Source organism: Agelaius tricolor, unplaced genomic scaffold (assembly GCF_023055355.1).
Source record: "Agelaius tricolor isolate 1412-34295 unplaced genomic scaffold, bAgeTri1.0.p SCAF_1, whole genome shotgun sequence".
NCBI classification, from domain to species: Eukaryota; Metazoa; Chordata; class Aves; order Passeriformes; family Icteridae; genus Agelaius; species Agelaius tricolor.
The window spans coordinates 52,615,236-52,639,012 of NW_027269261.1; the positions used below are offsets into that span (position 1 = coordinate 52,615,236).

At 35.7% G+C, this 23,777-nt stretch overlaps 1 protein-coding gene across 2 annotated transcripts in view; it reads left to right on the top strand.

The window, feature by feature from the left end:
* VTA1 (vesicle trafficking 1) overlaps positions 1 to 22,943 on the top strand; it is a 38,242-nt gene extending 15,299 nt beyond the window's left edge. The window contains exons 3-8 of one of the 2 annotated variants that reach the window (XM_071434170.1): positions 2,079 to 2,206; positions 2,857 to 2,932; positions 6,304 to 6,415; positions 12,967 to 13,143; positions 13,572 to 13,652; positions 21,451 to 22,943. In XM_071434170.1, the coding sequence (XP_071290271.1) occupies positions 2,079 to 2,206; positions 2,857 to 2,932; positions 6,304 to 6,415; positions 12,967 to 13,143; positions 13,572 to 13,652; positions 21,451 to 21,596 (720 nt within the window). In that variant the 3' untranslated portion in view covers positions 21,597 to 22,943. The remainder of the gene's footprint in view (positions 1 to 2,078; positions 2,207 to 2,856; positions 2,933 to 6,303; positions 6,416 to 12,966; positions 13,144 to 13,571; positions 13,653 to 21,450) is intronic. The other variant, XM_071434179.1, reaches the window with a different exon arrangement.
* Positions 22,944 to 23,777: the final 834 nt, after the last annotated feature.

Genomic DNA, 23,777 nt, shown 5'->3' on the forward strand with positions numbered 1-23,777 from the left:
TGGATAGGTCCTGAGCAACCTCTTCTAGTGAATGGCATCCCTGCTCACAGCAGGGGAGTTGGAACTGGATGACCCTTCAGGTCTTTTCCAATCCAAACCATTCTGTGATTCTTCAGAAAAAAATTGAAACATGAAACATTTGTCTTTTTTTTCATAACTTGTACTTCTCGCTTTTTTATCACTGTTTTTTTGCAATGGAAAATTCAGTGTACAGTGATTTCTTGGTGTGTTATTTAATCAGATTTTGACATCTTTAATAGGACTGGGGTTTGTGTTCAAAGGGAGAGAGAGATAGCAGGAGAAGTGAGATTAAAACTCAAAAGGATTTTGCTGTTCGTTTCCTAAGAAATGTTGGGATTTGCTGGGTTACTTGTGGTACTGCAGCAGTTTATCTGCAGCGTTCAGTTACCCCTTCTGTTTCAAAATTGAAAAGAGTAAAAAAGCATCAAAAATCTATAGTTTCACCTTTTGGTTACTGGTAAGATTGTCTGGGTGACAACTTATGCAAAGGTATTGAATATTCTTCTATGTATCCGGGTGGGTGAAGGATGGAGAGAGCACTCCTAGTCAAGTCTAATAGAGTAGTTTTGGGGCTAAGAAATTGGGGTTTATGGAAAAGCTCCTGCCGTAATTTAGGAACTGCTGTTTTGAGTCTGCCCATAACCACCAGGGGGCGCAGACGGGTGCGGTTTAATTTTTTTTAAGATTAAGCCTAAATGCCTTGAGTTTTAGTTTGAAATTTTGTATCGATGTTTAAAAGACCAATACTGCTATATTGAATCATAGATTGTGTGAAGCATAATTTCAACAGTAAACAGCTTGGTTAACTTTAGTACTTTTAGAAGTGTATGTAAGTGTCAGTTGTGTGTTTGAAGTAATTGAGCATCAGATCAAGTATAGTAATCAGTTCTTTTCTGAGAGTGAGGTGTACAGATAGGTTAGGGAAATATATGTGTATACAAACAGTTTTCTTCCTGAGTTAGCTTCAGTGTCTTGAATGTTTCATTTGAACACACGAATTTTGGTACTTTAACAAGAAAATTACACTTTGTAAAACAAATACTTTTTGAAAACTACATAGAGTAGTTTGATTAAAGCCTTTAAATTTAAAATTCTATTTGGAAAGCTTATATTTAACTACTGAAATGAAGTAACATTTCTGGCAACATTCTATGTCTTAGAAAGTTGGCAGCAATCTAAAAAATATGGAAATACCGCCTGCATGATTAAAATTTTCTTCGCACGCACAGTGAAAAATAACTGCCATTCAGAGATTGTTTTTAAATCTTTTGGCAAAATAAAGGCTGCAGGTTAGTATCATGCCGTGTTCCTGTTTTTGTTCTCTAAGGATAACCTGAGATTTCCTTATGTGCAAACAGTAAGCCTATTCAGAAGCTGTAAATCCACCTGTTGTAACTGTTAGAGGGCTGTGTGCTTTACTGATTTTTATTAGGAAACCTGAGGATTCTAGTACTCTACATCTTTGAAAAGAGTTCTTTGAATTGAAATACTGTGCTTACACTGAAAATTCCAGTAAATCCATAGGTCACCAGGCAGGTCAAGGCAGGGCTCAGATACTTTGAAAGATGTAATGAACTGCAGTGAAATAACCTCACAAGAGGAGATACATGATGACTCTGATCTACAGCACCTTTATAAAGCATGCATTACTTTACCAGTTGAACTGTGTTGAATCTTGACACAAGCTTCAGAGTGCTGGGTCTTTAAGATGCTAAGGGGAAAAATATCTGTTGCTATTCCTTCATGACATTGTAGCTGTGTTTATTTTTAACCTTGGTGAAGAAGATATTGGGGTGTTGGTGGTTATTCTAAGCATTTTGTGACTGAAGATTCAGAGCTACTTATTCGTAATGTTTCTCTCTCCCCAAGAATGTGCGTTCTCTTTCACATGCTGCTTTTAGCATTTGTTATGTTAGAAGCTGCAGATTTGTAAAACAAAGTGTAAGTTGTTTCTTTTTAAATTGTACTTGACTGTGTAAATCAGCCAGTTCTTTCTGTGTTTGCAGAATTGCTAAGGTCTAATAAAGTGATTAATGTATTTTTCCAACATTTTTCAGATGAAAAAGCAATTTGGTGATAATGAAGCAATTACTCAGGAAATTGTTGGCTCTGCTCATGTGGAGAATTATGCCTTGAAAATGTTTTTGTATGCAGACAATGAAGACAGAGCTGGGCAATTTCATAAGTAGGTGAAAATCTTTTTTTCTTATCTGAAGATACTGGTCAGGGAATGTGAATATCCAAACTCTTTAATTTGAATGGAAGCAAGAATTGAGATTTAATACATTCTTTTCTCTTCTGGAAAACTCAATTTGTTACTACTTATAGGTCTCTAGCATCGCACATTAACTGGTATCCTCCTCTTTATATTCCTTAGGGAGTTGCTTACCTACTGGCAAGCCTTCTAAAACCACATGCTAATACTGTGCTTTATTTTATCAAGCATATTATAGTTTCTATTGACCAGTGATAGTAGAATAGTTGTGATGATCCATTATATGATTTGGTTTACAGCAATTACTATGGCATGTTCATGTATTTTTCTAAGCTAATACAGGATTTCTGATGTCCTACAAATTCCAAGCTAGAAACTAAGTGCAGAACACGTAACCAGTTTTAAAAAAAGCTGAATATTTTCTGCATAGTAGTTAGGAGACTAATCAATATTGCTAGATTTAAATGTTGTGAAGCACCTTCTGTAACATCAGATTAAAAGAGAAAAAAAAGCGATGTTTGGCTTGAAATAAGCCAGTATGATCTAAGATTACAATGCATAAAATGTGATTCTGAGAGAGTGACATTGCCAAGTTAGCAAAATGCTTTCATTTTTTGCAGAAACATGATAAAGTCCTTTTATACTGCAAGTCTCCTGATAGATGTTCTAACAGTATTTGGGGAGCTCTCTGAAGAGGTAAGTGTCAGGCATGTGAGTGTATTATCTGATTGCTTTTCCAAGCACAGACATCACTTTTATACATCGTGAATATGAATTTCAAAGAACAGTGTAGCCAAATACTTGTTAGAAAGCCATAAGTATTTCAAATAAATTGTAGATTTATATAGAAATACTAGACATCTGTTAGAAGATGCTTCATGACAAGTACCAATTAGAAACTCAAAGTTTAATTTTTACTGTGGGACATATAGCATTTCATTGAGCAAGTGGGAATGCTTATAGGGGGAAAAGTAATGCAAGGTTCCTAGCTTTGTCCACCTTCACTTTTTTCCATGTCCTGCTTGAAATTCACAGGCATGGCATCCTGTATGTAAATCCCCAATCTGGTAAGTGTGCCTAAAGTGCAGTTGTACTTGCTCAGTTTAAAATGCAGTTGTTGTGACTACTTTCATTTGTAAATATTGGAAAGAAGGTAAGGCATGGTCTTAATAGTGATGCACTTCTGGAATACTACAGGATGTAAGTGTAGATACTAAAGATAGGTCTTACCCAAGAGAAATGCTTAGTGAAGAGTTCTTGCAAGATTCTCCATCTTCCGTAGCCTGAGACTCTATCAAAATACTCATCTTATTGAGAGGCACAAATAAGTTTGCTTTTTGATGTGTTCTCTTAAAACTGTCTGCTCTGTGCCCTGACATCCTTTACTAGATCCAGTAATAACATTTCCTAGAGCCAGAGAGTGAATGCATATTTGCGCATTGAATTGGACTGAAAAAAAACCATCTTAGTCTGTAGGAATCCAGTGCACAGGACAGTGCACTGATCAATTGACTCCTCAGAGTACCTGAAGCAATCCTGCTTTGAAGATGGAAGAAATTGTTACAAATGTCAGTGCAGAATGCTAGCAGTGGTACATTTTCTGTTGTGTGTTGGGGTTTTTTGTTGTTGATGCTGAAAGGACAGAAATGCTTTGTAATTGGAAAGAAGCAGAATTCTCTCATTTTGTTTAATTGGAGAATACCGATGGTAAAGGAGAGTGTACAAGAAATACAGAAAATATTTGCTCCACTGTATAGAATCATTACATTTCAACAGTTTATTTATCCATTCTCATGTAAAGGGATGATGGGAGAAGTATGACTTGACTTGTCTTAGACTTTTGCAGAAGTTTTTTTCAGCCTAAGTTGAATGCAGCCTGACACCTGCTTATAGAGCATGACATCTGTATTCAGACCACCTGCCTATTTTTTCAATAGATGGTTAAAATTGCCTTCATATGTGGACTATCAATTATGAAAAGGCTTTTAAAGCAACAGCAGAAGGCATAGAAAGCAGATATTTGACACCTAGAATCAGAAAATGGGTCTTGAGCATAATATGTATGTTTTTAATGGCAAGTGATTTATTATTGGGTAGTATGAAGGGATTCTGTCACAGATGAAGAGTGGTTGTTCTGTATCTCCATATTAGACCTAGGCAAAAGGATTTTCTGGAAGATTTAGTTTTACAAGACACAGCTTAGATCAGAGCAGTAGGAAGCTCTGCAATAGCAGCATTCTTTTCATTTACCTCAGGAGTAGCATTCATTCAATAGGGCAGCCTTCTGAAAGGGGGCAGCAGTGCATGTTAAAAACAGACCAAACCAACAGCATTTCACTTCTCAGTTCTGGAACGATAAGCTTTGCAGTGGGGATGCAGGACAGACATCAAACACTTTGTTCCATTCTCCTCTCTCCATCCATCATCTTGGTGCCAGGGTTGGGAGTGCTTGGCCTGTCCTTAAATATGCTCTCCCAAGGGCACCACCAGATAGCCAAGGCCCTCAGCTGTGCCCCAAGCTGGCTTCACTGGGGCTGTTTGATCCAGTGTGGGGCAGCCCTGGCCTGTCCTCACAGACACCACTCCTGCTATGCTGAGTTGCCAGCACCTGGGATGGACATCTGATTCAGCTGCATCTTCACACTTTGTCAATAAATAATCACCATATTAGAATAGGGGGGAGATGTACATGCTCTTAAATATTGCATAATAATCTTTCCTAAAAGTAGCATACTCTGGGTATGTGTTTTCTGCATTTTGTGGCTTCTAGAGTGTTTGTTAAAAATGAAGGAATTTAATCTGTAACATTGACTGACCAGAAATGATTATTAAAACAAAGTTTAACAGAGAGCCATGTTTTCCAATTGCACTTTACCTTTTTGAGGTGGAGTGAATGCATTTTAATAAATATATCATCAGAATAGGCTTTTTTTCTGGAGAACATCTTGTTTTCAAAAATGAAGACCAGATCTTTCTCTTGGATTGTGTGAGCATCCTGGGTGATACAATGTATTAAATATGAGCAAGGGAGCTTGCTGGAGATACCTTTTGTATTGTGTCTCTCTACCCTGTTCTAGATGACAGTTCATAGGCTTTGTGAAGTACAGTATTGAATTTCAGTTTATTAATTTCTTAGAAACTTTGGATTTAATTTTCAAATTAATTTTTAATTTTTTAAAATAAAAAATTAATTTTTAAAATTTTGGCATTGGTGTGAACTGCAGTCTCCCACCCTGCATTGTTCATTTGGGCAAATTATTCCACTCATCCTCCCACATTTCTAACATTTATATTCAGCCTTGATCCTTGATTTATGTTACCTCATAACTGTCAGAACTGGTTGTTTCCCATGCAACTGTTGGCAAAACATTTGATTTGCATAATCAGTTTAATATTTCTTGCATCAATTGACAGCTCTTCCTGGATTAAACACTATTGTAACTGCCCAGGAGATACAAAGTGGCCAATCTTCCTTTCATGTTTTGACATGCTTAAATTGTACTTAGGAACAGTAAAGTATATTTTAAAAAACAAAATGGAAAATCTTAATGCCATAGAATATTACAAACAAATCACATTATTCTGCAGTTACATCAGCCTTTCTGTGTTCATGCTTTTAAATTAAATTTTAAATTTTTAAATAATATAATTAGAGGAAATTCCATATTTCTGATACTCAGCAGTAGCATTTAAAGTTTCAAGTATTTAAATCTAAAGTAAATAATCATCAAAGTTTATGGAGATAGGAAGCTTTCTTCATTATTTCATTTCAGTAATTACTACACAGTGCTATGTCTTTCATACTAGTTTTTCTTGGTATCATTTATTTCCTTTTCCTTATATGCTGCGCTAATTGAAGATCTCCACATTTTCCTTTCATGCTGAGATCTTGTTAGAGCTGTTATTTTAATTATTTTTTGTAATTCACCTATTAATTTTACATGTTTATCTTTAAAAGGGTATCAAATGACAGCAGAGAAAGTGGAAAAGATGTTTGTATTTCTGCTTTGAATGCATTAATTTGCAGATGTGAATGGTTAAAATGGCTGGCCTTTTCCCTCCCCCAGAACGCCCAGCACAGGAAGTACGCCAGGTGGAAGGCAGCATACATTCATAACTGCCTAAAGAATGGAGAGACTCCTCAGCCTGGCCCCATTGGAATGGAGGGAGAGAATTTTGGTATGTGTTTCCCTTTTTTTTTAAGAGAGAGGAAGGCTGTGTTAAGGTGAAGTGGTGGTATGCACAGTTCTTCAGGGAGCACCCCTCAGGAAGCACGGATTCCCAGCTTGATGTTCCATTCACAATGAGCTGCCTTCTTTTCAGCTTCTCCTGCTGTTATTTTTATTGGGCCTTACTGTGTGATTGACTTATTTAATAAAATATTCTTTTCCTTGTTGTGGAGATTTTTATACAGCTACTCTCTAAGAAGGTATTGTCAGCTTCAGGCCAGAACCATACATTTCTTTAACATTAACCACAGTTCCTCTTTTAAATCTGTTCTGTAAACTTGTGATCCCTTTGCCAGTTTATCCTCTCTCAGAGGTTAAGTAGGAGTTAAAAGTGGACTGATGGCAAGTGAATTCAACTTCAGAGCAAAGACCTGCTTGTGAGACAACTCCTTCCTCCCTGTGTAATAATGTCAGTTTCAAAACAGGTTTATGGTTTACTCTTACTGAGTTGGATTTCTGCCTCTTTCTCACTCATCCTCCTTTTCCTTGCTTCCCCTGGCTACTGAGCTCCCTGTACAGGATTCCTTGAGGTTCCCACTTTATCTAACAGTTAAGGAGATGATTTCCAAGGACATCCACTCAACCAAACTGAATGTGTGTCAGAACAAGTTGTTTTGCTTTAGATCGTGATCAGTTTCATTGGTTTTGGTAGTGACCAGTTTCTTTACTTTTCTCCTCAATGCAGATTGAATACAAATTTCAAAGGTTGATCTTTTATGAGATAAGATGTATTGGAATGGATATTTTCACTATGCAGAATAAAACAGACTAATTCTGCACAATCACAACCTCTGTATATCACTCTTCACATACCTAGTGGAGCAACTGAGACCATCAAAGAGTTTGTAATTTTCTTCTGAGCTGGCACATGAGACTTCGTGGCTTGTCAATTCAGTTGATGCTAATTTATCTCTTAAGCTTAGATTTAGTAATACAAATTTTTCCAAATTAAAAGGGTCAATAAACAAATCTACGGTGTGAAAGGGAAAGATCTACCTTGTAGAGTATCTATCTGACCTGTAGAGCCACCTTAGAGGGGTGGCTACATGAAGTTTTCTGATTGTATATATAAATATAGATGACCAGTGTATTTATACTTGTGCACACATACGATATATAAATTAATATAAAGTAATATAAATATTGCTTTTAAAAATAAATTATGAGTAGGCTTGTAATTTTCTACTTAGTACTTTTGTTTTAAACATGTCAAAACATTAGCAAACTAGTTTCTTCTCTGGTTCTCAGTCTTTTCATCATGTAATCTCACATTTTGATGCATCTCCACATTGTCATTTATATATCCTGGACAGTGTTACATTAAAAAAAAAAAAAGGATATGATCATGATTTTTTTTAAGGAGAATGTGAACCAAACATCTATTTCAGTTTGTTATTATCTTTATAGTGTCTAAGAGCGTGGGTGCCAAATATAATTTATTTGCAATTTCCTGGATAAAATACTATTTATATATTAGTGCTCCAGGAACACTGCAACACAAGTAAATTCAAATATTTGTGAGCAAATACCAAGTATGGTAGTTTTATATCCAAGCTACGTGTTTGTTCTTGTTATTATGTTTTCCTAACCTAAAGGCACCCTACAGACTTAAACACTGGCATGGGTATCTTACCCACTGAAATGTGCTCCAGTATAGGCACAGCTGTATTTGAAGTGAGGCATTAGCAAACTAATTTCTTCTTCAACATAGCATCTTCTCCAAGGCAGTTTCCTTAGCTGTCCATGCATCTGTAGCCAGAGATACTTATGATGCAACTCCAGCTGCAAACATCACTTCATCTTTGTCAAATTACAGCAGAGTAATGATTTAATGGAGAAAGCAACACGTGAGAGAAAAATCTCTTGTTATATTGAATGTAATGAATAGTTCAGTTAAATATTTTCAGCTTTAAATAAGTGCTCTTTTAGTGGTCTGGCTCATAGTGTGGTAAAGCTGACCTGAGTATGTGAAGCGATCTATGAATTTTAAACAAGTGCAAAAATAGAATTTCTAAGTAAACATTACAAAACTTTTGCTAAAAATCCATGTGTGCAACTTGTAGAAGCTAATTATTTCTCAATAGAGCAACAAATAGGCTTTTTCTTCATTTTTATTAATGCACAGAAGTAACTGACTTGCTCAAGGCTACAAAAGAAACTGTTGTAGGAAGGAAAGCAGAATTCAGGCTTTCCTCAAATCCCTGGTATACATTGCAGTTCATTACAGGTGGTAATGGGAATTGGTGAAGACACTTGCTTTCATTACCAGGTTATGTCTTACATGCATGTTAAAAGGGACACAAATGCTGAGCAAATCAAAATTTTAACATCCTTTTTGACAGGGAGCCTGCAAGATCTGTAACTTGACAATATGTTTTTTGTTTGTTTATTTTGTTGTTGAATTGTATTTCTTTCATGTAGAGAGATTATTTCTCCCATTCCTAATTTTCTAAGAAACTGAATAAAAAATACATATTGGTGTTTATTTTTTATGGTTAGCTCCATGGTGTAGGTGTCCATAATGTCTCACATAATCAAGAAAAAAATTTTATGCAAATTAATTTTTATGAGAAGAATCAGTACAAAAGAGTTTCAGTTCCTCTTTATGCATCATAAGAAGAAAAGCAGTATTGTTTGAATGTATGACTGGACCTTCCCCATTCCTTTCTGCTTGCTCATTTTCTTCCTCCCCTCGCATGTGGAAAAAGTCTGTTTAAACAGAGTGAAACTAGGTCTCTGTAGCTTGACAAATTACCATTTTTTTCCAAAGTGGGTATTTTTTTTTGTTTTTGTGATTCTTGAAAACCATACTGTAACTCTTGGAGATGTTTTTACAGTACATAGGCATGCTTTATGCAGTTCTGCTGTTGGATTTATGGATGCTTTTGTCAGGATGCCACCATGGAAACCTTAAAAGACATGCTTAATTTATTAATGCAGTTGGAATAGAAGTCCTAGAATACACATAAAGATTACTTAGCATTAGCCCTAGGTCATCCAACAAGGTTTTACACTAATGGAAAAAAAAAATGGAAATGAAAAAAGTTCCTAAATAGCCATACTATAGCCATAGTAAATACATTCAATTTAATCACCTTTATTGCAATATATAATATGTAGGCTACATTTCCATTTCAGAATTTCAGAAAACTGTAATAGTTCCAACTAGTAAAAAGAACAGTGTGGGAAAAGTTGATGGATATTTGAGTTCTTTTCTCAATGTTGTGGAAAAAAATACATGGTTGGTTTGTTTTTTAAAAGCAGTGTTCAAATAGAACCTTACATTGTGAATCTTTTGGCAACATCTCAAGCAAAAGAGAAACAACTCAGCAGAATGAGACAAAGAAAAAAAATTATATTGATTATAATTATCTGAACTCATGAAAAACAGGAGTCCAGAGAACTGGAGGAGTTTGGACTCCTTAAAAAAAATTTTACTAATTTTATATTTAGTGCACTGAGCTGCTGAAATTAAGTCATGCTTGATGCTTGCTTGCACTAGAAAAGGGAATGCCATGAAGCCTTGAGAATCCTCTGTTTATGTAAAAGTATCTTTGGATGGTTGGTTGTGGGGCTGCACTGATGATTTCACAAAATCTTGCCTTCAGTAAATAAATAATTTTAAAAAACACAAACAGGTGGTCTGGGTATACTGTAGCTCTGCAGAAAATTTAGAGAGCTTGTGAATTCTTTATGCTGGGATTCAAGCACAAAAGCTGATGAGGTTCCAAGACAAAAAACTCAGCTGGAGCTGAAATGAAATGTAAAACAATTGTGTCACTGTTTCACAGCCTAGTTTCAGCATTTTTAAGGAATTTTTTTAACTGTAAGGAACTTTGAATTCTAGGTTATTACTGCTGCATGAGGAAATAATTTTCTAATTTTGTAGCATTCTTTCTTATTCCCTGGAAAAGATTTTTTTTTTCAATTATGTTTTGGACATTCTAACCATAGAATTTAAAACCTCTGTTGACTTAAATGTTCTTTTATAGCAACCTGAAATACTTCTATCTGGCACTACTGTTAAAAACTATTCACAAATACGGAGAGTGGATATCTTAAAATGTTTCTAATACTTTAGTCTTTGATAAAGAATATTTTAAATATTTGCTTTGCTGAAAGAATAGTTACAATGCTTTTATGATATTTGGGCACTTTAAAGACTAAGGAGAGTTAACTTAAACAAAACTACTTTTATGTTTAATACAGTTTTAACATTATCCAGTTGCACAATGAGTAAATCAAACAGTTGAGCTTAATCTTTTGATACATAAACCTGATTAAAAAGCAGATTGCTCATTTGTGAATTTGCCTCTTGCAGGCACTGTTATTACTGGTGGTTAGCACTTCTAACACTTTTTTTTGGTTGTTTTTAACATTGCCAGACTTTAACCCTTTGAGTTCATGTCCTCTGTGGCCAGTGTTGGCCACAGCACTGCACTGTTACAGGAGTTAGTAGAGACCCTGAACTGTGCAGTGAGGAAGTTGGAAGCTGAAACTGGGAATGGCTTGGAGAGAAAATTGGGGCAGTGCAAGAGGGACACAAGTATGTGGCAAAGGGTTGCCGATATGGGATATGTAATCCTAGTGCAGAGAAGGAAATCAGAATGTGCCTTGAGAACCAGATTAGGGCAACAGGAAGCTGCAAGGAGCAGAATAAAGGAATAAATGCATTTACAGCTTAAATATGGGCATGAATTTAGAGGTAATTTCTCATAGCTGAGATAGTAAGCACAGTGGAAGCACATTTGCTCTCACTGCCTCATGCTCAACAGTTGCTTAGTAGTTTTTACAACAGCTTTCCCAAAATCTAGCTTCAAGCAGACCCTCAACTTGGAAACTCCAACTTTATGGCTACAATTTGCCCAAGCTGTAAATAATTGGTAACAGTGTTGCAAGTAATGTTTTGCAGCCTCACCTTCAGAGGGCCTGTTGAGTGTTGTGTGTAACTAATTCATTTTATGTAAAGTAAGCCTCTGGTTTTGTTCATTATTTTTTCTGAAACTGTTTTGTATTTTTTTTTAGTTGACACCAAAACCAGTGAAAAATACAGCATTCAAACAGTAGTTTCCTATCATTACATTATTATTTAAAAGATAGCATATGCAATGTTTACTCTTGAATCTCATCTTCTTTTTGCCAGTTTCAGACATTTAATTTTATTTCCATACATGTTAGCCACACAATATTGCAGTATGAGTTACTAACAAAAAATACAGCAAAAGAAAAGTCTGGCACCTTAAGGTGTTTTTTGTCTTCCAGAAACTTTTCAGGTGTTCATTTGCATGTGTTACAAATTGTGCCATAAACCAGAGTGTATTTATTAAAGTCCACTAAAAATGCTCTAATAACAATACTTTATTTTACTCTGCCTTTTTATTAGTAAATTGTATTGTAAATTAGAAGGTATTTTAATGTTTTTCCTAAAGATAGCATGTGAATTTTTTTCTGGGAGGTAGAAGAACTTCCATAGGAAACAATTCAAATATTTATAATAGTAATATTTTTAATAGCAGACCATTTAATTATTAAGCAGCAGAAGTGTTTGCATAACTCATAGTCTTGTGTAACTGAAGATCAATGTGGATCTCTTTTGCTAGCTCTACACACATACAAGTTTTGTCCTCCCTTATTTCTTTGTTCCCTTTCAAGCACTGGCTGTTAAATAAGCAATTCCCAAAACTGCCTGTTCTATCTGACATTATTGATACAGGTGAATGCATACACAGTAAATGAAAATCAGGTTTTTTTAATTGAACTTAATTCAAATGAAGGAGCAGGAATCAACCATTTATTCTGAGTTGACTGGATCCTTAGCCTTTAAATCAGTACTAAATAAAGTAGATCAGAACCTTAAGAACATGGCTAGATTGAAAAATATGTATGTTCTTTGTACATGCTGTGGGATATATTGAACCTTATTCTTGCAGATCATTATGTACTCTAACTGTTCTAGATGCAATTATGACTTGGCTAAGCTGCATTTAGTTTCTTGTTTGGTATTACTTTCCCAAAGTTCCTCTTGGCTCTTATTTATTTGTGGTTTGATTTGGGGTAAACGAATTGGCACTGTCTAGCCTTTTATGCAGAGTTGGTAAGGCAAATACATTTTTCCATATTCTGGTTCATGTATATGTTAAAATGTAGATTACTGCCTATTTGTAATAACTTGTTCCACTTCTATGGATGCAGAATACAAAGGTATAACAAATTGTTCTAATGAGACAGATAGCTTATATTCAGACAAGTAACTAAATGTTTCCTCAAGTTGAACAGAAGAGATCTTTGAAAGTATGTGAGTGTCTAGATCTTTGTTGTATGGTATGTTGCATTTTACCTTTTCAAATCAACCCTATGTGGTTTGGGTTGATGTTTTATGTCCCACTGTGTGGTGGCAAGTTTTTTAGCAATAAAAATTTGAAAGGAGGTGTTAAGGAAAGCCAAAGATTTAAAGTGTTTATACATAGTAGTTGCAGTAATTCCTATTTTGTATCATTTTAGCAGATGCTGAAAGGGAAGAAGCGGGGTCATCTTCTGTCCATAGTGGAACAGCTCCATCATCATCATCATCTACATATGAAGCTAACAACATACCAACTAGTAATTACACTGGCATACATATACCACCAGGTGCCCATGCACCTGCCAACACTCCAGCTGAAGTACCTCATAACACAGGTATCTCCAAATTACACCTGAGAAATCCATGCCTTCAATGGGAGATGAATTTTTGCCCAAATTCTAGTCCATCACATAGAAAGTAAAATAACACATTATTGTGTGGCAAAAGCGTCTTCATAAGCTAAAATCGTAAAAATGCCATTGGAAATATTTTTTAATGTTTTCTTGAAATATGTATATCATAGTTTGGAGCACTTTTACAGAATATATGTATGTTCCTAGACAGCAGATGTTGCAGAAATAACTTCATGATAGTCTGGTATGTTCTGGACATATTGCAAAAATACAGTTTTCGATCAAAACAAATGAGTGTACCTAAAATGTGAACACAGGTACAAGAACGCTTCATATGGTCTGATTTTTTGCTTACTTTTAAAGTCAATAAGTAAAAATAATCAAAGTCCTTTTTTTGCATTGATTTGCAGGAGTGACAAGTAACACCATTCAGCCTGCTCCTCAGAATATTCCTCTGGTTGATCCTTCCCTTTACAGTGCTCAGTCTACAGGTAAGCTTGTGGCATTTGTATTGTTGTAGGTGGACATACTGTGGCCTCTGTGTCTCCCCTGCACTGAAGGAAGAAGTTTGAGCAATATTGTCACTATTATCTGAACGCTATTCCAGAATTTTAAAAAGAGTGGACAGCATCTAAGCATTGTGTTGCTAAGATTTTAGTAGTTTCTGAAAGCTGCTACAAAATAGTGTTGTCTGTCTGACTGCTTTGAACTAATGAGCTAGCATTGCCTAAGGTTTTTTATTATTTATGTTGTTGCTTCTCAGGTGAGGTTCTGATATACTTTGCAAAGTCTATATTCCTGATAGCCTTGCCAAATTGTATTTATTGTAATTAATATACATTCCCTTTACTTGAAATTTATTCTACAGGGTCAGCATGTAAGTTACTTATTAATTTCACAAAATAATTCATAAAACATTCAAGTTGCAGTTTTGTGCAGAATAATAGTGTGTGCTTCCTGACTGGAAGTAGCACTTGTGCTAAATGAAACAATCAATTTGTAAGGTACTGCTAATGATGTTATTTTGATGTACCATTTAATCAAAGCTTTTATCTTCCAGGATGTCATTTGTCTTTGATGTTGAAATCACTGATAACCTATATCATACATAATATATATGTATTTTATGTCTGCTTGCATATCCCATGCTTTGAAGTGTACACATAAGGGCTAACCCTGGGGAAATCATGGCTTGTGGAAGAGTAGTAACTGACAATAAAGCTGGAATCATCCTAGATTTTCATTTGAACACTCATGTACATATGGTACATGAGTACATATGGACACAGAGTTAACTATTTCTAAGAATTTTTCTGTCCATGGAAAAGAGAAAAAAGTGTAAAAAACCTCCATAAATTACATCTGTTTGGAATAATCAGATTTTTTTTGGCAATATAATGTGGATGTTGAATGAGGAGGAGGTCTTGGAGGCCTACAGTTTATCCTCATCAGGATATACTCTCATTAGTGTACAATATTATATGTCATTGCTATGTTAAGTTCTAGTACTAACCACAGTAAAACATTGCCTGTTATGACTACAAATTTTAGATAGGTATGTTCTTGTATATTATAACTTAGAGATACTTAGTTACTTTATTATGTTGTTGAAGACTGTTAAAACAGCTGTTCAGAAAAAGCATTTTTGCTTCAATCAGATGCTATAGTAGGAATTCATTGTTCAACTTGTTTTTAATCTGCTGGCATAAAGAATGCTTAAGGATATTTCCATTCTAATATATTAGAAAGCCATTTTTACAGAAGAAATAAAAATAGCAAAATTTGATAGAGACATACTAATCTTTAGTATTCTCCTGAAGAGCAAAAGGTACTGTAGGTGCTACAGTTTTTCTGGCATATTACTGTAATCACAGAATCACAAGATAGTCTGAGCTGGAAGGGACCCAGAAGGATTGAGTCCAGCTCTGAAGTGAATGGCCTATACAAGGCTCAAACCCACAACCTTGGCATTATTAGCACCATGCTCTGGCCAGCTGAGCTGGCACTGATGTCTCATGTGGCAGTAACTCATTTCATTGAAAACAACACCTCAGACCTGTAGCTGTAACATTTAAACTTGGTGATAGTTTTTGAGTTTTGGGGACTGCTGTGGGGGTTTTGGTAGCTCCTCAACTGAAATGGCTCAAAGCTTTACTTAAGGTTTGCTATAGTAACTGCTAGTTGGAAGGAAAATGTTGTGATGTTTGGAAGCAAAGCTTTCATGTTTAACTAACTTATCATGATCTTCTAGATAGTCATTGTACCAGGTTTTTTGGTAACTACTCAAAAAATTTTGGTCATCATTGTTTCTTGATTTGAATGTTTGTTCCTGGTTGTCGAAAACATCATAATTTAGATTGAAACATAATTTTTTTAATTAAGTTGAAGACATTCCATTATTCATATCTGAATGGTATGATTGCATTGCTCCCTTTTACTACCTACCTGAGATAACCTGGTTTAATAAGTACATAAATAAGAAGGAATTAAGTGTGTTTATGATAATGCGTAATAAGTAATATTGTGTAATTCAAAGATTAAGACCCCTGCTAAGCACCATGGTAAATCTCTTAACTTGATCTAACCTGCGTATTTGCATGCCTGTGTTCCTCCTCTGCACATCTCTGTGGTGTCACTACAAGTTTGGGTCTTGTAACAGCTCAAAGTCTCACATTCTTATGAGGGAGTGCTACAAAAGTGCAGGCAAGAAATGATAAAAGTCATACAGGTTGTTCATTTGAAAGCTTAGAAAACACCCTGTCAGTTATGCAGGAGTCTCAGAGAGCACAGGGGATGGATGTGTCAGCAGAGGTACACTGATAGTTTTCTTTGCATGTGTGGAATTAAGAAGCTTGAGAGGAATGGAAAGTGTTTGTCCTTGCCTGTCATTGTCTTGTTGTGCATTCTTCTCATGCTGCTGAGAAGTCCTTTCTATGCCAACAGTGGCCTTGTTCTCTAACCCATCAGTAGATTGAGAAATGCCTGTATGTGTTAATGGATGTACAAAACTGTGGGACCCATGAGCCCTCTCCAGTTCCTGAGCTGCAATATACATATCTGGGCTAGATCCTTGCTGCATATTGAGGTGTGTACCATTCCTGTGGAGCTGAGGTTTCCTTTGCATGAGAAGGAGGGATCAGTGTTGCCCTCCATCAAACAGATCCACAGAGCTAGCACAGTGCAAGGTACATTTGTTCCATGACTTACACACGATGTCTATGTCCATGCTAACAAATTACACAGGCTTGCAGATATTTGGCATGGAGAGTAGCTGGCACAGAACCTCTCACATCTATATTATTAAACTTTTAAACCTAAACAAGGTAGCTTGTTAAGACTGCTCATATTGAATGGTCTGTAGCTTGCTCTGACCACAGGTCATGCCCAGGAATTGTTTGGGAAAGTGCTAGTTTTCATGGGCCAACACCATACTGGAATCTGTTCCAGCAGTTTGATGCTGCAGACAGTCAAGTTTGAGTGCTGAGATGCCTTCCTTGGCAGTGTTGAATGTGGTAGTATAGGTATAGCCAAACAGGATATTCCACATACTCCTGCAAGACTCTTTCTTGTAGTAAGATCAAATGTATATTTTAAAGATAAATTATATCTTTGCTTTTCTTCCTGTAACATGAGAGAAGCCTTTTGTTTAAAGCTGTTACATGAGAAAAACTTTTGGTGGAGAGGAGTAGAATATTTTATCAAAGGACGATTAAGTTAAAGGAATAGTGTTCTTTGATTTTTAGTTAGCATAAATCTTTCAATAGTTGTCCTGTCCTGTGGGAAGAGGTTTCAGAGTTTAACACTGACTTTTGAAAGTGTCAAAACTTTTTCATTTAAGCATGGGTTAATGTGTCTGACAACAGAATGTAGAATTATGCAGCAACTTCGTGTATGTGTGTGTGCACTTCTCTGATGTAGTTGTCTTAAAAAATTTATTACCCCTAGATTTTACTAACACTAGAGGCATTCATAGTTGTGCTACACAGATTTTATAAGATCTTCTTATGTTGCCATATGGTCCCTTCCACAGGTGGCATAGTATAAAGAAGGCATTTGTTCATTGTAGTTCTGTGTATAATGTTTGATATTCTACATGCAAAGTATAAATAATAATTTGACATTGAATGTGTTTTCATGATCATAAAAAGAAATCCTTGAGTACTTATATTTCAAATATTTCAAGTGATTTAATGGGAAAAAAAGAGTATCTTGTTTCAAAATCCATTTGTTACCTTTTCCATCACTGTTTTTATGCACCAGTTTGTATGATTGAAATGTTCTTAAATCATCTGCCTTATATTTGGGCATCGTAAAAAGGAAAGACATCTGAAGGGTAGAAAAGGATTCCAGGGAGAAGCAGATGTATTTATGTAAAATGCACATTACTTTCATTCTAAAACTTTTTTTTTCCCAAAATTATTTCAGCAGCTCTAGTCAAATCAGTTTCACTTTGTGTTTCTCTTAAACTAAGGGAATCATGCTTGTTGTTACAGATTCCATATTCCTGTCATGTTTCAGTAATATAACTACAGTCCTAATAATTTCAGATTAACACAGGGAGCAAGTTTGTTTCAGAATAAATACAGCATACCTTTTGTATCTCGGCGTTGTTGGGCTTTTTTAGAGCCAAAAATCACGGATACTTGAGGTTGGAAAGGACTTCAGGAGGTAGTCTGGTCCAACCCTTCTGCTCAAGGAAGGGTCATTGTCGGCGTACCTGTTGCCGATACCCTGACTTCTGGGACTCTGTCAGGGCCCTCCCGGGGGGCTCCCCTTCAGGGGAGACCGTTCTGGAGTGGTCTTGTGTCAGGAAAGAGAGATGCACTGGATCTTTCAGTCTTCAGGTTCTTGTTTATTGTTATCTTATCTAGAGTTTTGCATGCTGTCCACACAAGGCTCAGCGCACTGGACCACAAAAGTGGCTACAATCTATTGTTACAAGGTCTTTTAGGACTAAACTATCCAATTAAGAACTGACACCTGGATTATTTCCCTTTTTAACCCAATAACTGATCCCCAAAAGCCCGCAATGCAGACTTTTTCACCCAATTACAAAATGCCACCCAAACCCATGAAGAAGGAAGAAGAAGCCCAGGATGACACCCTGTGCCCTCCATCTTGCTTCCCTCCAGTACATACTAAAAATCCTAAAACCTAAATTTCCCACCAAAGTGATACATCTACACTACTCTCTACAATCTACTTCACACTCTAGTGGATTCTAGTCTATTCTGGAGTTTAGGAAACTTTCTTCATGAATGAGGGTCAAAGTCAATGTTCTCCTGGGGGTTAGGGCACCCCAGAGCAGACAGGGAAATATTCCTGGTGCCCTGCGTTCCCACAGGTCATGTAAAACTAGTCACTCATGGCCATGTCCTTTTTCTCTCCTCCCCCTGCTTGTGCACTCTCCCTGTGGTTTAATTTCCCGCACTGAAGAAGTTTGAGAAAAAAATGTCACTGCTAGTTCTAAAGATAGGTTTTGAATCTCTCCAGGGACAGACACCACAATCTCTCTGGGCAGCCTGTCCCAGACCTTGGTCACCCTTGGAGTAAAAACTGTTTCCTGATGTTCAGACAGGACCCTCCTGTGTTTCAGCCTCTGGTCTTGTCACTGGGCATCACTAAAAAAGCCTGTCTCTGTCATTTAGATACTCTCCCTTCAGGTGTTTGTGTACTTGATATAAGATCCCCCTGAGCTCTCTCTTCTCTAGGCTGAACAGTCCCAGCTTCCTTGGGTGCTTCTCATGCTCCATTCCCTTAGTCATCTTTGTGGCCCTTTGCTGGTCTGTCTCCAGGATGTCAGTCTGTCTCTCGTGTGCTGAGGAATCCAGAACTGGACACGGCACTCAGGATATGGCTGAAAGGGTCAGGATCACTTCTATCCACCTGCTGGCAGTGCTCTTCCTAATGCAGGACAGGATGCCATTGTCACTCTCTGGCACAGGGGTGGATTGTTGGCTCATAGGCAGATCTGTGTCCACCAGGACCCCCAGGGCATTTCCTCCAAAACTGCTTAATCTTTGAATATGTAAATTGAGGTAGGTTACTAAGTTTTGTGGTTATACCTTTGATGTAAGTACAGTCATTGCAGTTAAGTTTTACATTATTTGTAAAACTTCAGAACACAGAGCTGGTTTGTTTCTATTTTGCTTTTCCATTGTGAGGTGTCGACTTCAATAGGAGCTCAGGCTACTGAGCACATCAAAAGATCAACCCTCTTACTCTATATACTTTGGTTTATAAATTTAAAACTAATAATTTTTTTCCCTCAAGTGGTGTCATAATAGCATCTGAGGTAGATTTCATAATAAATAAGGCTTTATGCCAGCAAAACATTAATAGAGCTCATACTGTAAAAATAAGATTAGAGGGTGAATTTAGGCTTGCTTCCAATAAATTATTTGAATACTGGACTGATGCCCTGGCCAGTTTTTAAAGAATGATTTTGTAGTTTCTTTTGGCATCACAGCATAAAGCTACTTTGAGGGAAACTTGGTCTTTTTAATTTCTTAAAGATCTTCAGAAATGTGGTCACAGATTGACCCCAGCTGCTTTTTAGTCTGTGACTTTCCTGAGGTTACAGAATACCTGAGATGTGTGCCTGTGTTTATGCACTCCCTCGCAAGGATTTACTCACATGTGTATGCATTTTAAGAGATGTAATGTGGTTTCCCTTACTTAGCATGAAATTAATATACATTGCAATCATAATGAGCCCACCAAGTTTTTGTGTCCCTCAATGGTTATATTTATTTATTGAAAGGAAAAGAAGTGGAGTTCTAGAGTACATTTTAAAAATTCATAAAAGTAATCTTCAGTGTGCTTACCTTTCGAATTTTATTTGGGTAGGGTTGTTTTAAAAATCAGCAGACCAGCCTAATTTTTAATGTTCCCAGGTTTTCTTTTTTATTTGTTCAAAAGCTGTACTTAAATAGTAAGATTGGGGGAAGGAAAAGTAAATATAACAGACATTTTTTGATAAGAAAAGAGATTCTTTAGTAAACATTCTCACAGTATTGCTAACAACAGTTGTATTTTGAAGGAAAGGATTCAGCTAATGGAAATTGTGCCATAAAAATGGCTTTAAGTATGTTCATGTAGTTGTTTAAGAGTAAAATGTACTTAGAGAGCTAAATCTTTGTGTAACTAAATTTTATGTAAAATGTATGGTGCATTTAAAAGCACACTTTCTATTAATCTGTGAAATCTATTCAGTGCTTATACCATACTGTGTGGGAAGTTATTAAATATATGCATAAAATTTCGTGGTTTATATATTTATTTATCTGTGCCCATAAAAATCTATCATTTACAAGTTGTTTTGAAAGAACCTGAGTAAAGATTTTATAATTTGTCCGTATTTGGATATATAAAAATTTGTCCATTATTGGAGTGGCATGGGATTAGCCTTAAAACTCACAGTGAATTTGTGGGTGGAAGGAGGTACAGTAACACAGTTATGGTTTATTTTACACCCACATCAGTGATACTATTCACATATAAAATCTTCTGCCATTTAGGGCTTAAGTCCCTACTATGTCTTCTCCAAGACTGAATGCATGTATTTGAGCACAACATAATTCCTAAAATTTTAACTTACTTCAAGAGAACTCTGATTAATAAGTAACATACTATGGTTTATACTATATTATGGGAATATTTTTTGCTAGTGTTCTCCAATGTTACAAAAATGGGCACATTACATGACATCAATCTTGTTTTCAGACATCTTACATAAAATTGGCAACAAAAATTTTTTGGAAAAACAGAAACATAAAATGTGTGAAAACATGCCAGTGAGAAATGATTCTACATTCTGAAAAGTTATTCCAGTTGGGAAGGAGCAGTTTCTAACTATGTATTATTTCTGAAGAAAGCAGAGTAATTATGCTGTAAACACAAAAAGCACTGTACTTGTTTCTTGCAGGTTGTAACATGATTACAGCTAACTTAATGTCATATAAAAGCTTTCCTTTGCTGTCTTAGATGAAGAGCAGATCTTTCTCAAAGGTATTGGCTTACTTTTGAAAGGCACTGGGTCATGAAAATACCAGTGTTTAGAAAGGTCCTCACATTTTTCAATAGCAAAGAAGTTAAGCTTTATACGAATGGAAAGAAAAGAGAACAGAACAGAAGAAATACTGTACCTTGGTCTTTATAATACTACTACAAATATTAGCCTGGTTTTCATAATATTACCACAAACACCAGTAAAACATAAAAATCATAAGAAGGAAGCTTAAGTCACATTTCCTTTGTAGTAACTTTGTAATACTTATGTTTTTGCAGGAGAAGTCCGCTTGACTCCAGAGGACTTTGCCAGAGCTCAAAAATATTGCAAATATGCTGGCAGTGCGTTGCAGTATGAAGATGTGAGCACTGCTGTGCAAAATCTACAGAAGGCCCTCAAGTTACTCATTACAGGCAGAGAATGAAACTTTAATCCAACAGATTCATGTCTTTCACCTAAGGAACTAACAGTTTATTACTGTACCTGTTAGGGAAGTGGAGTTACACAGAAATTCTCAATCCCATCACTCATGACTATGAAACCACTGTTTCAGTGTCAGACTAGCAATTAATGGTACAGTAGGAATCTCTGTTTTCATTTTAAAGACAGTGGAGCTTGAAACATGAATGCAGTGGCTTGATGTATGCAAAATATTAAAGAAAGTACTGTGAACACCACTCAAGAGTTAGAATTCATTTTGCAATATTTGGACTATCAGAATTGGAAAATGCTCAATGTAAAAAACTTAAAAATTAGGATGTTTTGTTAAAATTCTTACTCCTGTTTTATTATTGCAAACAATTATTTAATAGATATAATAGCTTTAAAATGGTAACTAAGATTAGTGCTTTCCTCCTGAAATGAGAGGCTGAATGTGAGAAGGCTGACAGGTCCACACTGGGAAGAACTTTTCTATACGTAAATTATTTCGGTATTTGTATTATCTGAGACATAAGTCTAAGTTGAGGGAGTCTTGAGGACATTTGTATTTTATTTGAAAATCTTCTGGAAAAAAAAAATCTCCCATACTTCAGAGGGAGTAATTTTGATGCTGTTCCAATTTAATCCCCCACAGATGTATGGGCTACTACATGTATTCTTGATTATTGGTTCTTGCTCCTTCTGTATGAACACTTAAAATTTTATATATCTGTATGAGTAATTAAGAGAAAATACTAATATTTATCAACAATGATCCCAAAACTGGAGGCAGAGATTCTAAATAATTTGAAATTTTAGGAAGACTCACTGAAAGAACAAAACTGTTCCATCTTTTTAAGAGGCTGAAAAAAAGCTCGTTCTTCATCCATTAAAACACTATAGTTATGTCTCTGGTATTAGTGTCATAGAGCTTTGTATTTCCAACTAATATTTTTCCTGTCTGCTTTGTTGTGAAGACTTTTGGACTTGGGATTTAATTAAAATATCTTGGAAACTGAATTTTGAGTCTTTATGAGGTCTACCACTGTAATTATAGATCTCCTGATTGTTAAAAAGCCCCCCATGCTGTTTAAAAGAAAGAATACACAGTCTTTGAACTGGCGTGACATAATAATTGAGTACACCATTAAGCATGTCTGATATATGTAAAAATTTTAATGACATTCTATCTGATCTCTCTGTCTTTCCAAGCTGCTGGATCAAATCCATGTTATTTATAGCTGCACTGCTTTGGAGTGACTAAAATGAGTCTTATATTCAAAGCAAAAAGAAAGAAAAGGAAAATGAAACATAAGCATGCATTAAAGTTTAGCTGGTGGAATCCCTTTAAGTGTGTAGTGTCTTTGACAGCAGATTTCACACGGGTAATGTGAAACTTAAAAATGTGTGTTTAAGCACTTTAGTTGACTGAGACTTAAAAGATAAAATGTGGTATTTTTTGTGTTGCTTTCTGATACGGTATAGCATGCTAATCTTGGGTTAGATTTTAATCATTTGGGGAAATTTAGAATAAAACTATCTGAAACTTTTTTGACAGTAATGCTGTACAGACCTGAGCAGTAAGTCTGTTTTGTACAGTGTTTCATGCAAGATAGATCTCTCACTTCAGTATCAAACTGAATTACTGCCAAGTCTTCTGCATATATAGTTGTTGGTTTACACTGTAGCATTGCTATAAAGTATATGTAGCATTGCTATAAAATAGTCAGAAGTTCCTTTCATTTCAGGATCATACTACTATTTTTTAAAACAGCTTCAGTCCCCAGAATTTGTGGGAAAAAACTCAGTTTTCCTGTTTCTGTTTATAAAACAATAAAAAGAACTTTGGAGCTTTTGTATTATATGCAAAAATAAGTAAGCTATGATATAATGTTGTATTGATTTGAGGCTTTTGAATTAAAGTTATTGGGGTTTTTTGTAATTGATCTGAAATGGAATACGTAACTACGCTTGAAAATGAAAATTTAAGTATTTCTTAAAGTGTATAAAGTATTTTCTGTTGGCCGTGATTATAGTGTACCTTTTGGCTCCTCTATGAAACCAGGGAATCATCAGTAAAAAAGTGATAAGCAATGTAAAAGCCATAAGCAATTTGTTTGAATTATCATTTGCACATTCGCTATCTTTCTTCCACCTAGAAAGAAATTAAAGTAAATGTTTCTGA